This window comes from Falco naumanni, chromosome 6 (genome assembly GCF_017639655.2).
Source record: "Falco naumanni isolate bFalNau1 chromosome 6, bFalNau1.pat, whole genome shotgun sequence".
Classification (NCBI taxonomy): domain Eukaryota; kingdom Metazoa; phylum Chordata; class Aves; order Falconiformes; family Falconidae; genus Falco; species Falco naumanni.
In genome coordinates, this window is record NC_054059.1 from 20,434,685 (window position 1) to 20,450,592 (window position 15,908).

The 15,908-nt window shown below is 37.6% G+C and overlaps 1 protein-coding gene across 1 annotated transcript in view; it reads left to right on the forward strand.

The window, feature by feature from the left end:
• The window catches only part of CSMD1 (CUB and Sushi multiple domains 1), a 1,211,070-nt gene that overhangs the window by 342,192 nt on the left and 852,970 nt on the right, over positions 1-15,908 (forward strand). Inside the window, exon 3 of the mRNA XM_040599137.1 lies at positions 13,628-13,740. Within this exon, the coding sequence (XP_040455071.1) occupies positions 13,628-13,740 (113 nt within the window). The remainder of the gene's footprint in view (positions 1-13,627; positions 13,741-15,908) is intronic.

A 15,908-nucleotide genomic window follows, 5' to 3' on the forward strand; every position in this document is an offset into this window, starting at 1 on the left:
TCCATCTGAATAGTAGTTACTGCTTCTTAGACATTTCATACTTCTCTTACTCATTTCCCTACCACCTATTACTTGGCAAGGTAGGTAAACCCCATATTTACACCTTGTCAAGGGAATAGCTAAGTACTGCTGTAGCCTATGGCATGACTGTCCCACAGGCACGTGGAATCTTCCTCAGTGGTTTGGCCTTAAAACCTTTCCTGGTCACAAAGGTCTTCAGAGACTTGGGAAGCTATTTCACCAAAGCCATCTTACACCATATTAAAGTAATAATTTGGAGAAGTACACACTGCCATGAGCAAAAGCCAAGCTTACTGACTGTTCTTCATAAATATGAGCCAGTGACAATAAAAGTATATCTAAATGCAAAGAAATTCTAAGCAATGCATTTAACTAAAGCTGTTCAAATTAGTGAGAAAATTTGATAGTAAGAGTCAGGTTCTGAATAGGTTAAAATGGAAAGCATAAAAATAAAAAGTTCTTCTGCAATAGCAATTCTGTCAGTGTTGACTTCCTACATAACAAAGAATGTTAAGTCTGCCCTTTCCTTCTTGTAGCCTCTAGGCTGCCTGTAGAAACGTATGTCAGAACCTGCAGACCACCTAAGTGTGCTGGTGGTATCCACTACTGTGTTAAAGGTAAACAGAACTACCTGTGTTCAGATATTCAGGATCCTACATCATCTGAACACACATGAGTAAATAAAGGCAGCTTCAGCCAGCTCCCACAAGACCATGTGTGGGAGTAGTTGACATGCAATAACCTAAAAGATAATGCAGAGCATTGCCACTTTCCTCCAGAGATCTTGAACACTTAATGGTAGAATTTGCCTAATATGTACCTTGCTTCAGGTAACTAGGTAACACCCACTGCTTGGGGCTAATGTATAAATATTACCACACAATTTTAACAGGAACTTTGCTGAAATTATGAACAAAAAAGAATTTGCATACATCCTTTCTTTGGAAGAAGCACTTTGAATGTGAACATTTTAAACTAGCAAAATATGATTCACATAAACACAGTTGTTAGGGCAAGTCATCCATAAGAAACAATTTGTTCCAAACTAAAAATGATATTACTATAGATAATCTCAATGATGATCATAAGCCCTGAAATGATATATTATATATGTAAGGATTAGAGGACAAGAGAACAAGATAGAATGTTCTGATAGGAGGAGCTCAAGCATCAAATTATGCATCCTAGGGCAAACCTCTACTGAGATGACTTAAAGTGTAAGCACAGAAAATGCTCAGAAAGCAAGGTGAAATCTCTCTTAATTAAGACATATTTCTAAACTTACTTTTGGGATGTGATATTTCAGGCTGAAGCTACCAAAATTTGTTCACTATTAAATTTAATAGGACTTTGTTCTGCTTCATTACTTCTGAATTTGTTGAAGATCTACTGATCAGAGGGCACATTGATAAGGTGGAACCATAAAGACAGCAATTTGAGGATCATCATTAAAATCTGTATGCATACTAGCAACTTGAGGTAGATCACAATGGGAATTCAGCACATTAAACTACACCATATACTGCAACAGGATATATTTGAAGCAAGGATATTCTGAAAATAATGATAAACTGACATATCAACATGTGATTTTTGCTTTAAAAATTAAGAAAAAACTCCTGGTTATAAAAGTCAATGTCCTCTGAGATTCATTAACTGCTATACCAAATAAATACAATGGTAAGTGCTGGTATGGCACAAAAAAGATATTAAAAATGTGTTAGTTAAATATTGTTAGAACAGGTAACAGTCTCAGCAAAGATACAAAATTAAATTCTTCAGCATATAGTAACAACCAGTGCCAATTTTCATAGCTACATACTAAGTGTGCAGCTTTCTTAAGGATTCTGAGTCTTTGCCACGGTATATGATCCTCATTACAGGATGAGAAAGAAACTGCATTACTGTTTTACCCTTGAGTCTCACCTGTCTGCACTGTAAATGGATTCAGTGGTGAAAATCCTTCTCTGTACCTTGATTGCCTATGTCAGATATGTTTGTATGTGCTGCACCTCTCCCTTTCCTTTTACAGACTATGCCTGCTCTACATAGGAATAATATTTAAACTGAAGCGCTGAACTACACAGACGACTATCTTCCAGAGAGTTCTGGATATTGCAAAATATGTACAAAGGAGATGAGAAGTGATATAATGAAGGAAAATATAAGTATATGATACTTAATATAATAAGTGTAGAGTTAGCCCAAAGAACTCACATAATTCTCAAACATTTCCAGAATTGGCCATTACTTCATATTAGTTGCAGTAGCCCCTTCTTTTAAGTGCCATTTGAAAATACAAAAACTAGTTATCTGCAAAAGATTTTTTAAAAAAGTTTAAGTAAAGTGAACTTTATGACCCACTGAAATACCTGATAGACTTCTTATAAAGGATAAACATGCCAGACAGCAATTTTGACAAGAGGTATTCAAGTACTAAATGATGTATACTGTACTAAACGCTGATATGATGGGTAGAAATAATAGACAGGCTTCAAAGGTTTGCATAGAAAAAAGAATGCCATAGCTCTTGGGAGTAAAACATAGGAGCAGAAAGTTAATATAGTGAGCTTTGTGCAGAGAGTCTTAAAACTGTCAAAGCTTGACCCCTTTAAAAACAGAATCATCAGAACAATTAACTTCAGGAAAAAAAGCAAAGTCATAATGAGGTGACAATGAAGGAAAATCCATTCCTCAGTTCTGAAACAGGATACATTATTTTATCAAGTTAAAAGACTCCTAGGGGCATATTTATAATATGTATAAAACATAATAACACTGAGAAGATTCTTTAAGCTGAAAATATACTTAGGTTGGAAAGACACAGAAAGTGAAGGAAAGGTCTCACTTTATTGCTCCAAAAGCGTTTGGTTTTGGAACGACTTCATTGGTTGTTCTTCCTTAAGTACAGAATTTTTTGTCTTACACCTCTAACAAACACTTCCAAACTCTATAAACAATCTAGAGATCCCCTACACTTAAACGAATTGCTCAAAATGAGACAGTAGCACATTATTTTAGCTTTATTTTGATTTGAAGTACTTAATATACCAATCCTAGCCCCAAACTCTGGATCTATCTACAATTTGCAATGTACTTGAATTCATGGAACCATAAAATCATAGCATGGTTTGGGTTGCAAGGGACCTTTAAAAGTCATCTAATGAAACCCCCCTGCAATGAGTAGGGACATCTTCAACCAGATGAGGTTGGTCATAACCCCATCCAACCTGACCTTGAATGTTTCCAGGGATGGGGCATCTACAACCTCTCTGGGCAGCCTGTGCCAGTGCCTCACCATTCTCCTTGTAAAAACTTTCTTCCTTATAGCTATTCTAAATCTATCCTGTTGCAGCAGGCCCTATTGAAAAGTTTGTCCCCGTCGTTTCTTAGAAGCTCCTTTAAGTATTGAAAGGCTGCAATAAGGTCTCCTCAGAGCTTTCTCTTCTCCAGGCTGAACAATTCCAACTCTATCAGCCTTTCCTCATAGAAGATGTGTTCAATCCCTCTGAATTCAAAATAATCTTTTTAGTTTGTCATTTTATCCTTATTTTGCAATGGGAAACTAAGATGTGGAAACACTAAAGCATGTACCTTCTAATATTTTGGATCTGATTGCTTTACTGAGAGCATACGTTTAGGTAAACAAAATTAAGCCTAAAAAGGTGTGGGGTTTTGTTTGTTTTTGTTTGTTTTTTTTTAAACTTAGGTTGTTGATAACTTTGTATCACTTTTTCTTCCTCTTTTTAAAGAAAATCTGATGAGAAACATATGGAAAAAATCCCATTTTGGCAAAAGCAGTTGAAAAATACTAAAGACTAGAAAATACTAAAATATAATATTTTATTCTTTAGAAACATATAAATATTTAATTATAGTACCTATTTTATTTCATTAATCCAAAAGGGTATGTATCTCGATAAAAAAAAAAGAACAGTCAGATCTCAGATTACTAATGGGAATAACTTCAGTCATTGGTATGTTAGTATGCATTTTGAATTGAGCAATAAAAAAATGAGATAGTCTAGCCTGTGCAAAACAGATAATGGAAATCTGCAAATCCATGTAAGTACTCAAAATTTTACTGCATACCATAGGCCACATTTGAAGCTTTGCACATTGCCAGAATAAAGTTCTAGGCACAAATCTTTAGTCTTCCTTACAGAAGGAACATTGAGCACTATATAAACTCTTAAATACACTCCTCTTTGGATAGTAACATATTTTTTTAGATACCTCCCTCCCTATTGCTTCAAAGGAAAAACGTACCGTTTGTACTAAAATCTGATCTAGTCAAATACTTGCCAGCATATTTTCCTTTGCCTTGAGGCTTTTGCTTAAAGTGGTGCCACCAAAAAGGCTGGAATAGTGGGTTTTTTTTCAGCTGGCAATACTACTGTAAACCAATTTGTAAAAATGTTAAAAGAAAGCTTCAGAAATTGATTTATTTCCCCCCTCAGGCAATTTTTGTGTGTTACAGGGCTTCTAAGCCACTTGTTACCATTCCATTTCCATTTCCACTGGCTTCATTTCACTGGTTTTTGTGGAGGTGCTCTGATACTGTAGTATAAGGTGAGCCTGTAAAACCTAGGGAGGTGGAAATGCGTGTGATTTTTCAGTTATTAGTGGCTGGCCTGTGAAGAGAAAAAAAAGAGTCCTCTTCACAGACTTTTTTTCTTTCTAGATTTCATTTAGCGGAGGCATAAAATACCATTTGATTCCTATGACAGGGTTTTGAGGTTTTGGGTGTTCTGGTTTGTTTCCTTTTTTTGTTTTGTTTTTTTCTCAGATGAAGATTTCCATACATTTTTCATTTCCAAATAACTCAGAAGTTGGAGCATGAATATCATCTACAATGTTATGGATGATTTATAGCAGATCCATAAAACAAGTTTTCAAATAAAATTCATCATTTATTTTGAAGTTGAATCAACTGTTCATTGCTGTAACGTTGTTCCAAACTGACGTAGAGCTCTCTCAAAAGCCTTATGACACAGGAAATGGAAGCTAGCTTCACAACTGAAGTTTTGTAAAATAACAGAGTACTTGCATACACTGTTGTGGATTAATTTGATGTACCTACTGAAAAGATGATTGAACATGATGCGAAATCCATATGTGAGGGTAAACAGACAAAATTCACATAATAAAGCTTAAAAAAATAATGCAATTTTTTCTAAGTTTATATCTTAAACTTTTTGACAGGGTACAGGTAGAAAAATCACTGAGAGGTCTTAGTAATGCCGACTCAATTCCTGATTTCCATTTAGTTAAAAAATGTTAGAACTCACCTGTAATCTTTTACTAACAATGGTCTTACAACTATACTTTTTATTGTTAAACTCATCATACTGTTATTATGAGCTAACAGATACACAGTTAGAGGTAACAGACCTGAAGAAATAATTCAGCCTATGAAACTTGTTTACATAGTTTTCTAAAAATGGGATTTCTTTGGAATATAATTATTGACTCAAATCACAATTTAATTTGCATCTGTGTAATTTTACTTCTACTGGGTCTGTTTGGGCTCATACCCAGCACACCTGACTATCTGTGTACTGTCACATGGCAGAAATGTAGTCTGCTCATGTCATTGCTAACCTGGAATGTATGATCTTAAAGCTTCAGTTCTTTTTTCTTGAGCACAGAGTCATTAGCTTTATAGTAACTGAAATAACTTCTTTCTCTTTAAAGGTAAACCACTGTTTTTCTCCCTCTGGCAATAATGGCTTATGGTACTACTTTATTTTTGGCACTTTTTACAGCACTACCTTGTCCAGTTTTATAGTAACTGCTGTTTTCTTTCAGTCTCATTTAGGATAGAGGCATATGAAACTATTTCTGTGGCTGCATTTTGTGTAGAACGGGTAGAAATCATAAGAAAATATGTGATATAATGCTAAGGTCTGACAGGAAAAGAAGGTGCTTCTGTGTAGCCATAGTGCAGTGCCATGACCTAGCGGTTTATTTAGGTGGCAGCTACAAGTCTTAGTGACTGCCATGTGTTTCAGACAGGAACGGGCTTTTTTTTTCTGTGGCTTGCACTACATTGGAGCCTGGGACTATGGGGAAGTGTGGTGATTTCCTATTCGGCAAGCCCGTTTCTTCTCAGTGTAACAAATCCTGCTGGGTCTATCCACCAGCAGCAAGTGCTCTGGGAGTTCCTCTCTCTCAGATCTGCCCAGTGATCCCACCATGCTGGAGCCTACCAGCTGCCCAGACCTGCCAGGCCTTTGCCAGCAGCCACAGCTGCCTCAGTGCCCTCAGCCCCAGCCCTTTCCTGGGACCTGCCTCCACTTCGGTCCCCTTTGGGGCTACATACTGGCTTGGCATGGGCCAATGCATCTCATGTTTTCCTGCTGCCTTACTGATGGCCAGTAACTGCAGTCACTGGCTACTGCTTTGCAGCATCGGGGCTTCCTGTAGCAGATGTGAGCCTTGCTATTGTGGCTGTTTGGTGGCACCTGGAGAAATCAGCTGTTTTTTCTGAGGGCTAAATGTATAAAAATCATTAAGCTTACAGCTTCTTTCTGCATAGTAACTGAACTCAGTGAGTTTTGATTATGAGCCTTCTAGACTTTTCTGGTAGAACTTTGTCTTTGGTTGCTTCCATCCTTCCCTTACCAGCAAAACAGTAATTTTTTAATTACTGCAAGTAATTCCTAGCTAAGCTAAAGTCACAGGAAATATCAGAAAGTTTTCATATGACTACCATGGAAGAATTGTACATGTATTTCACTGTATGAAAGTCTTGATTTTTTAAAAAAATCTACTTCTTGCCTATTCAGAACCAATTATTAACCTGAGATTATAAATTTTAAAGTGCAGAAGAAGGAGCACCCAAGTAAGAGATGAACCTGTTGTGTACTGCTAATGCTAGTGGCCTTCTGATGTGGTTTGCACACCTGAACCGTCTCTAGTTAGCAGGATAGAAGGCCACCTGATGTTAATTAATCAAATGAGGTATCGGGGAGCATCTGAGAGGGGTGCAGGGGAGACAGCAGGTAGAAGAAATTTTGTGGCCATCTGGTAGGAGGGCTTTGAGGGTAGTTTCTTAAGGAGAGGAGTGGTGGGAAGTCAGGGACTGGAATAGCAGTGTTGGGGTGTTGCTCTGGACTTACAGCGTGAGAGAACCTGAAGGTGGAAGAGTTTGACCCTGGAGAACACAGCACTGAGGAAGACTTCAGCAGTGCCAGAGTAACAAATGTGAGAGCTATGGGAGTTTAGATCCCCCCCTGTCTTGCCGCCCCCCCCCCTTAGCAAAGAGAGCTGAATAACACCAATGTGAGGAGGGGTGGCTGTCTATTTTCTTTGTGCTGCAGAGGTGGGGAAGCAAGGTAATTCCTGTGTGGAAGCCTGGGTGTGCTCTCTGAGCTAGGTCTCTGCTTGCTAGTGTTTCTTGTACAGTTTTTTTAAGGGAACAGGCAGTGTTACTGTAAGCTTGAGATAAACCACCAAGTTAGAGACTCTGAATGAAAAACTTGACCTTGGATTTGTTCTGTATGTCTTCCCTTTTTCTTGTGACTTAAAAAAGTTGAGACCAAGGGTAGTAGTGTTAAATATATATATATTTAGCCTGTCTTCTGTGATAAAAAATCAGTTACAAGTTACAGATCTTGTACTAATGATATAGTAGCTCCTTGTTCCTTTATGTATGAGATGGTATCTGAGTCAGGTTTTAAATCTTCACTTTGTCTTGGCAACAGAATGGATGTAAATGCTGAAGATCAGGCCTCTGTGGTTTCACACATGGCAGGTAACAGCCTGGTTTGCTGGAACGGGTATGCTGGTCTCCTGCCCTTTGTACCAATAGGTGGTTTAACCTGTGGGTAACTCTTCTCAGCCGATAGCAAGTGGCTTCAGTTTGTTCTCATAGCGTTGCTGCTATTTTCTGTGGAATAACTGGAGTTACTGTCACATTCTTGTAAATTACTGCAGTAGCTTCTCTTCTATCCAGATGTGTTCAGGCAGTTAAACTGATTCAAATTACTAAGATAGCATATTAATGATTTGACTTCTTAAAAATTGAGGTGTATATAAACAGATGACGCTTTTGAAGTGTTCTCTGCTCATATCATGGAGGCTGTACTGCTGGTGGGGGCTGCAGGACCACTGTGAGGGGCGGCCGGGGCTGGGCTGCCCTGGGCTGGGCACAGCCAGTTCCAGCCGGTTCCAGGTGGCTCCTGCAGCCTTGTGGGGTGGTGGCGCCTCTGAGGAAATATGTTGGAGACATAGTATGTAAAACCTGAACAGATAAGACAGTGATAGCAGACAGCAATTTGTTGTTTCCTGTGGCAGTTAATGACCTATATCACTTTATGATAAAATGGGAGGAATGTTAGGTTTTTCAGTTACACACTTTTGAGGGAGAAAAATAAAATTCTCCAGTGTTTTTCATTCATCTTGGGTTTGACCAAAATTGCTTGTAGGATAATTCATTGAAACTTAGCCTTATACTTTACCTTGTTGTAAGTAGCATTGAACCTTTTGGCTAATAGCTTTCGTAAGGGATATCCAATAGCTAATTTAAGGCAAGAGTGTTTTGTCTTGGCCAAATAGGTTGTAGTTATTTTCTCAGAGAATGTTTCTGGAAAGAAGCTGTGCAGACATGTGAGCAGAGCTTATGTATGTGTGTGTGTGTTTGTCAGGCACAATTCTAAAAATGCTTAACAGATCTGATTCTCCTTTTAATTATAATATTGTGTCTTCATTGAATTAATTGGCCTGATCTGAAAAAAGAATCAGTCCTCATGGGTGCAGACCCTCCTCTCCCTCTAAGGTGGGGTTTTTTTGGCTCTTAAATTTCTCAGAAAATCTTGTTAAACCATGACAAAATTTTGTCATGTGTAGCAATCTGAACATATCACTTTGTATTACAGGCAGCTGTAGCAATATATAAACTAGCGAATAAAGTGGTGAGAATGCATCTATTTTTCCTTTGCAATTGCTCACTGTTTTTTGGCAACTGTGAAATCAGTACATACTATTGTTAGTGGTTTCATCAGACAACACTCCTCATGCTTGGTAGCTGTTTCTGATAGAGCTGTTCTGGAAAGCTTCATTTGACAATTTCAACCATGAGGGCAGTGCAAAATGTTTAAAAAAATCTAGTGAATCTGGGAACAAGAATGTAGTAGTTCTTACTGGCGAGGAGTGAAGCTGTTTTTGTTTCACAGACGTATTCAAAACACCTGCAAAGATCAGTTCAGCTTTAACTATGCTTGAAGGCCTGTCAGTTTCAATGTGAGCCATTGGGACTTCTGAAAATTTCGTAACTACATGCAGCTAGAAGTTCAATCCCTAATAAACATATGCAAAGAACCTAAAACTTCTTAGGCTGATCAGATTGTATTTCTGTATTTCCTCAAATAGCTCAGTGTTCTCTTTTTTTCTTACAGCAGCTTCTTACGATGGGGAATTGTGCCCATACCTTATTTATGGTATTCAAATTCAAATAACCTGGGTTAGGGAAGACCTATGGTTATTTGATCTTTTCTCCTGCTGACATTGGAGCCAATTCTGAAGATAGATCATGCTTCTCCAGTACACTATTTTTACAGTATTTCCAAGGGTAGACATACCAACCATATCCTCTCTAGGCATCAGTTTCAATGTATCACCACTATCATGGTGGTGTTTTTTTCCTAATATGAAACTGGAGTTTGTCGTGTTGGTCCTTGACTATTGCCTCCCGTCCTTTCTATGCTCCCCAAAAGAAACTGGCTTTTTCTGTACCTCTTCAATAGGTAGCTGAAGACAGCAGTAAGGTTCACCCTTTAGTTGTCGTCTTTTAAAGGGCTCAACAAATCTGTTATTTCAGCTTCTTGTATGTAGTTTGCTGCAGATCCCTAACCATATTGCCAACCCCCACAGGACTTGCCACACTACCTGTTTAGCACCAGGAAGTCCAAAAATACGCCCTCACAAACAAGAGTATGGAGAAGTTCTGAGCTGAGCCAATTGGACATATTGCTACGTTATTGGGAATAAATAAATATGTATATTTATAGACTTTTATCACTAGAAATGGCTGAATGTCAAGATCTATGAAATGACAATGGAGAATGAAATGGGTGGTGGTTTGTTTCTTTTTGTTTCCACCCCCAACAGAAGCTAAACTCAGTACTGGTGTACTGCTGTGTGTTCTATTACAAGTTCTGTCTCTTCCTTATTGATGAGACAAATATATCCCATCTGTGATTAAAAAGTCTTTTAGTGTGTGCATTTTGTGCAGATTAATGCTACTGAAAGTTAAGGAAGTAGTATTTTAAGCTTAAAGTATTGCCATATGCTCAGTATGAAGTAGTGCAGTTTTATCAAATGACAGTTTTATTAGCAGATGGGACTTGGAATGATTCTGCTTTCTTAGCACACACACTTGTCTGTCTAAACAGTTCCCTTTCTGGTTGCAGTGAAGGCCGACACGTTAATTGCCAAGACACATATCTAAAGTAAAGCAGCATGTGAAGGTGTGTGGGTTTTCTACATGATGAAATGAATGTGCAAAACACGTTATAATTCATGAGCTATAACTACCTAGCAAAAATATTAGTAAGGGAGGGGGAAAATGACTTGGTAGCTTAGTAGTGTTTAATTCTGGAAATGTTTCAAGAGTAACACTCTAGATTTTCATCTGCTATCTAGTTTTTGTTTGCACTCAATCTCATGGTGCTTGATCTCCCTGAATTTATTAGAATACTATGAAAAAACACTTCCAGAAATATTTCAGGCAACAAGGCTACTGTAGAGGCACCCAGATAGTCTGCTGAGTGACTGAAATACAGAATTTTTCTCTTTGAGACTTTTCCATAGTCTTTTTAGGATCACTGTAATATAAAGAACTTGAAAAAATAGATTTGATATACTAATTCTTTGAAGTTTACCACATACTTGCCTTTTCCTATGTCTGTCAGACCTTTAAGTGCGCTGATTTAAGGTACAAAAGAATATGTTTGTCTTCCTTTAATGTGGATTTTCATGTTGGTTAACCTAAAGAATGATTTTCTAGTATTTCAGGGGGGGATACTGCAGAAACAATTATATTTATTGAGTAGATAAAGAATCCATATTATAGGAGTGATACTTTATTATCATAACAGAATCAAAGCCAGTAGGTCTGGAATCATAACAAGAACTCAGGGTGTCCAGTCAGTGCTCAGATAAGTTCATTTATGTGAACAAAATCCATACCAAGTGAAGCAAACACTGGTTAGAAATGAGGTAGCTAAAGCATGATAGTTCTGCATTGATAAAACTTCTTGGGGGTGGGTGGGACGGGAATTTATAATCCCCTATGTAGTGTGAACTGTTGAGGCTAGCTGCTTCTGTCTTTCTGTGTGTGTGTGTTTCAACCTGATTTTCTTTCTGTTCGCTACAATGCATGCTAGTTTCCTCTATTTCAAGAAAAAACGTTAGATCCAGGAAATATTGTAGTGCTATATGAAGAAAAACCTCTTTACAACCAGAACTCTCAAAATCCCTTCTTGCAGAAGGGAGAGACACGTAAGGAAGATCAGAAAATACGTACACTAAATTAATAATGAACTGTCATATTGTATGCTCCAGATGTAGGGCAGTAACGATAACCACTAATTTATTAAATATAACAAGAGACCCGCTTCCCTAAAAATTGCAACATCTAGTGAAGGTGAGAGAACATACAAAAGTCTGAACGTAAGATGTGACAAGTTGCATGGTAGTTCTGTAGTTTGAAGATCGAGGGGAAAAATCAACCTGGCTATTTCTGGAACTGGAGTAAATGAGGTGGAAAAGGAGTAATAGGTTGACAAGTACACAGAAGGTGAGAAGACTAGAGTAAACAGCTAATTAGCACATGGCAGACAATGTTGTTTAAAAAGGAAGAAATTGCAGAAAGCTTTTTGCTGACTTATTTTGCCTTGACTGTATGCCTTCACCTGTATTTAAAGCTCTCCTCACTTTGATCTCTGACTCATCCAAGTCTATTTGGTTTCCAAAGCTCAGAACTGGAAAGAGGTAGAGAACCACCTGACTGGTGTAATTCAAGCAAGGAAGACCATGAAAGCGGTCTTAAATAAGGCTAATTTTGCAAAGAATTTCAAGTTCAGGGATACAGCTGTACTAGCACGTTGTTTATGGTTCTTTTCTGCAGTTCCTGATGTCAATTAATGAACTATAGCATAGTTGTACAATAAATTTAAAAGGCAATATTTTTCTAAAGGCATGGATTGTCTAAACCATCCAGATTAAAAATATATGAAAGCATTTTTGCTGTGCGTTGTTTTGGAGTTTTTGTTTCTTTTTTGATGTTGTTGTTTGTGGTGCTGTTGTTGGGGTTTTTGGCATTATTATTTTTTTTTAATAAGCTCTTCCACTGTGTGAATTCAAGAATCTCTTTCAGCATGAAATTTGAACCAGAGGTGGCTTTGATGCATTGTCCTGTACCCAGTGGATCACAAACACCTATTGGAAAATACAGAAATTAGCTAGTGATGTAATAGGTATAGTTTTGTGTTTGGGGGACAGTAGTAGTGTCTTAGGTTTTATATGAAAGTAATCATTAAGAAATCAGCATCTTTACTAGTATCAGCCAGGTCTAATGAATTGTCTTCAGTGATATTTCAATAAAGGATGTAAACGTTTTTCCCCATCTGTAATTTCCTCAAAATGATTTAATTAATTTTGAGGATATAATCTTAAAATCAGTATTGCAATGTAACTATAGTTTATCCAGAATTCTGTTTTGTGTGTAAAGGTAAGACTGCTAATAAGATGGGAAATGTAAGGTAATTTTTCTGAAGCTGTTAAGTAGAAGTGTTTGGTTGTGGGTTTTTTTTTTTGTTTGTTTTCTGGTCATTTAATGTATATGACATTGAACATATGAGATACATGCTTTTTCTGAAGCAGTAGGAGGACGGACAGGATAGTCCACACTATCTCAAATTGTGCTAGATATCTCTGTGTGAGTCAAGGCCTGGTTATCTACTTCTAGGTGTCTTGAATTTGCCTATCTTCATCTTGAAATGAGTCCTAGCAAAAAAATTCTTTGTCTTCAATAGATACAAACAAGTCCTTCTTTCGGTGTTCTCTGTTGGAGCATGCATAGGTGTCTTAGAGACTGCATTGGGGTAAAGAACGTAATGTGTTGCAGGAGCGGTCCGCAAACTAGGACCATGCGTGGCAATCAGTTAGCTGAGGGGAATGTGCTCGAGCTTGTAGGTCACGAACCTGGGAGGACGAGGAGTGTGAATAGACACAACAATTAACATGATGAGGCATGTTTGCAGAGCACAGGGGAGTGGGAGACGGATGGCGCCAAGGAAAGATAACACCTTGCAGTTAATTGATGGTAGTTAACCACCAATCGGGGATTGCCTAGTATGCAAGGCTTAGCTTCAAGAACCAATCTGTTTAAAACGCGCAGCTTCTGAAGGTCTATAAAACCTCGTGCTTCTGTACAATAAATTGACATTTGCTTGCATCAAGCTGCGTCCCGTCTCTTCATTCGCCGCAATGTGTTGGCAGTTCAGATGTAGAAATAAGATGCTTATCATAACACTTATCAAACCTACTAATATGTTTTATTTTTAAAAATCACAGTTATTTGTGCCTTTTTATTGCACAGGTTATCTGGATTTCAGCTTCCATCATCTATTGTGAGCACAGGATCTATCCTCACGCTTTGCTTCACCACAGATTTTGCTGTCAGTGCTCAAGGCTTCAAAGCTATCTATGAAGGTAAGAACTTTTTTCTTACCAGGTCTTTATGCTACATGCTTTTCATGTTGAAATGTGATGTTTTAATTTTAATTGTTTGGGGTTTGAATCATCAGTGAATATTGCATAAACTTCTTTTTTTTTTACCATGCTCAAATGTAACTACATAACAACCATAGTCTTGATTTTGAAATTTAAACTAATACTTTAATTTCTGCTGGAATTTTTAATTTGTCAGGCTTCCAAAGCTGGATTCAAAAACAATTTCATTTAAATGGTTTTCTTGTTATCTCCAAAATTATTTCTTTTGACAAGTTCTTTAGGCAATGCCTAGTGATAAAAATGAGGGAGATAAGGATACTAACTGGCCTTGAAAATATATCACTGATCTTCTCCTTGTGGAAAATAAGTGGCAATTAATATGTACGTGTATATATAAATTTAAAAAAAAGTTAGACTACAGTGATGACTGCACAATGCTGGGAAAAAATAACACCAGGTGTTGTCTTCAAGTGTCTACCAAAAATTTTCGTGATTTTTAGGTTTGGAGTGTTTTTGTGTGGGGTTTTTTTTCCTACTTAATTCATGGAAAATACAGGGCTTTGAGTACTAGAAGTTGCAGAATTCTCAGTTTCAGATTAGTTCTCAAATGCAAAGCCGTTTTTTCTATGTTTTCATAAATGTAATTCTTTGAAAGTGTTTATTCTGGAAAAGCTGTCTATGGCCAGTTAAGTGATAGAATTAAAAAAACCAAAAAAAAAGTAATGGTGATGTTAGTGAGGAACTTTGACTCTAGAAAGCAGTATGGTTTGATTGTAGCTATTTACTAGGGCTAGAATTTGCAACTGTGTAAATCCATTATATTGTTTACCACTTCAGAAGTCAAAAGTATCTTAGAGCCCAAAGGTATCTTCAAATGCTTGGTAGACTTTGATTATGTTTCTCTTAGAACTTAGAAACCTTGAAACTTTACCTCCCTTTGTTAACAATACTTAAATCTACTTCATATTGACACATATCTTATCTTTCATATTTGATTAATGTTTTGAAATTATAGTGTTTTTTAAAGTGTTTTTTGAATTCAGTATCCTCATTGAGTGGGTTGCCGAGGAATGAAAGACAGGTGTAGGAGGTATCATGAGTAACACTGATCTTTTAGTTTTGAGTTTTTTCTGTTTGGGATGAGTAGCTCAGCAGTTACGTCTTTCCTTGGTAGCTATTCCTCCCTTTCTTTGTCCCCCAAAACTTTATCACCTGCTAAATCAGCTAATTGGGATGAGGCCTGGGAGGAAAGACTAGGAAAATTTCATTGTAATAGCCTTTATAAGCTTTATTAGGTAAGTTGAAAAGGAACATCAGAAATCACAAACACACCAGGAACTGGTTTTGTTACTTCAACAGGAAGTTGCTTTCTACATACCTGTATCTTTCTCTCTTAGCAGATGCGTATAATAACATATTTTGTCTTTCTATGCAGTCTGAGCAGTTTGTTTTTCCATATTGAAAAAGACAGTGAAGAATACTAAAGGATGTCTCTTGACTGTCAGCTTAGGAACACTTGCACAGAGCCGCAGGCTGTAATATAATGACACTTCCTGCTGGCCTACTTTCTTGTAAAAAACCCAGCAGGAAGAGCTGTAATTAACACTGACAGATAGCACCACTCTCTGTTTAAACAACACTGCCCCCTTTCAGATTTAGTGCTGTGAACCTGGCATTGTCCATGAGCTTAAATTGACTTCAAAAAAATGACATCCAACTCCAGAGAAATGGTGAATGCCACTCAAGTGACAGCATCTCAATGTACAGACAGGCAACGGGGACTGAAGCTTTGGGAAGTATTTGTAGCAGTGAGGGGTTAGGTGTTTTTTGTGAAGGCTTGAGGTGATTTCTGATGTAATGGCCAGCTGAGTTACTGAAGCCCCATAGTTTTAAGAACTCTTGTAACTATTCCCTAAACTATTTGTTTTAAATAGTGACCCCTTCTGGCTCCCATGCCACATCTAATTTGCTGAGTAGGTAGGTGATTAGTTCCTCTGGGGCAGCAGAATACAGGCCAGATGTTACCAGCCACTGGAAGTCTTTATAATCACTCTGCCAGTTACCCATCCCAAAGCTAGTCCGCTTTTACTAGAAGTATCTGCTTATTCCTGGTTTTAGCCAGCTCTTTCATTCTTCTCCTGAGTAAG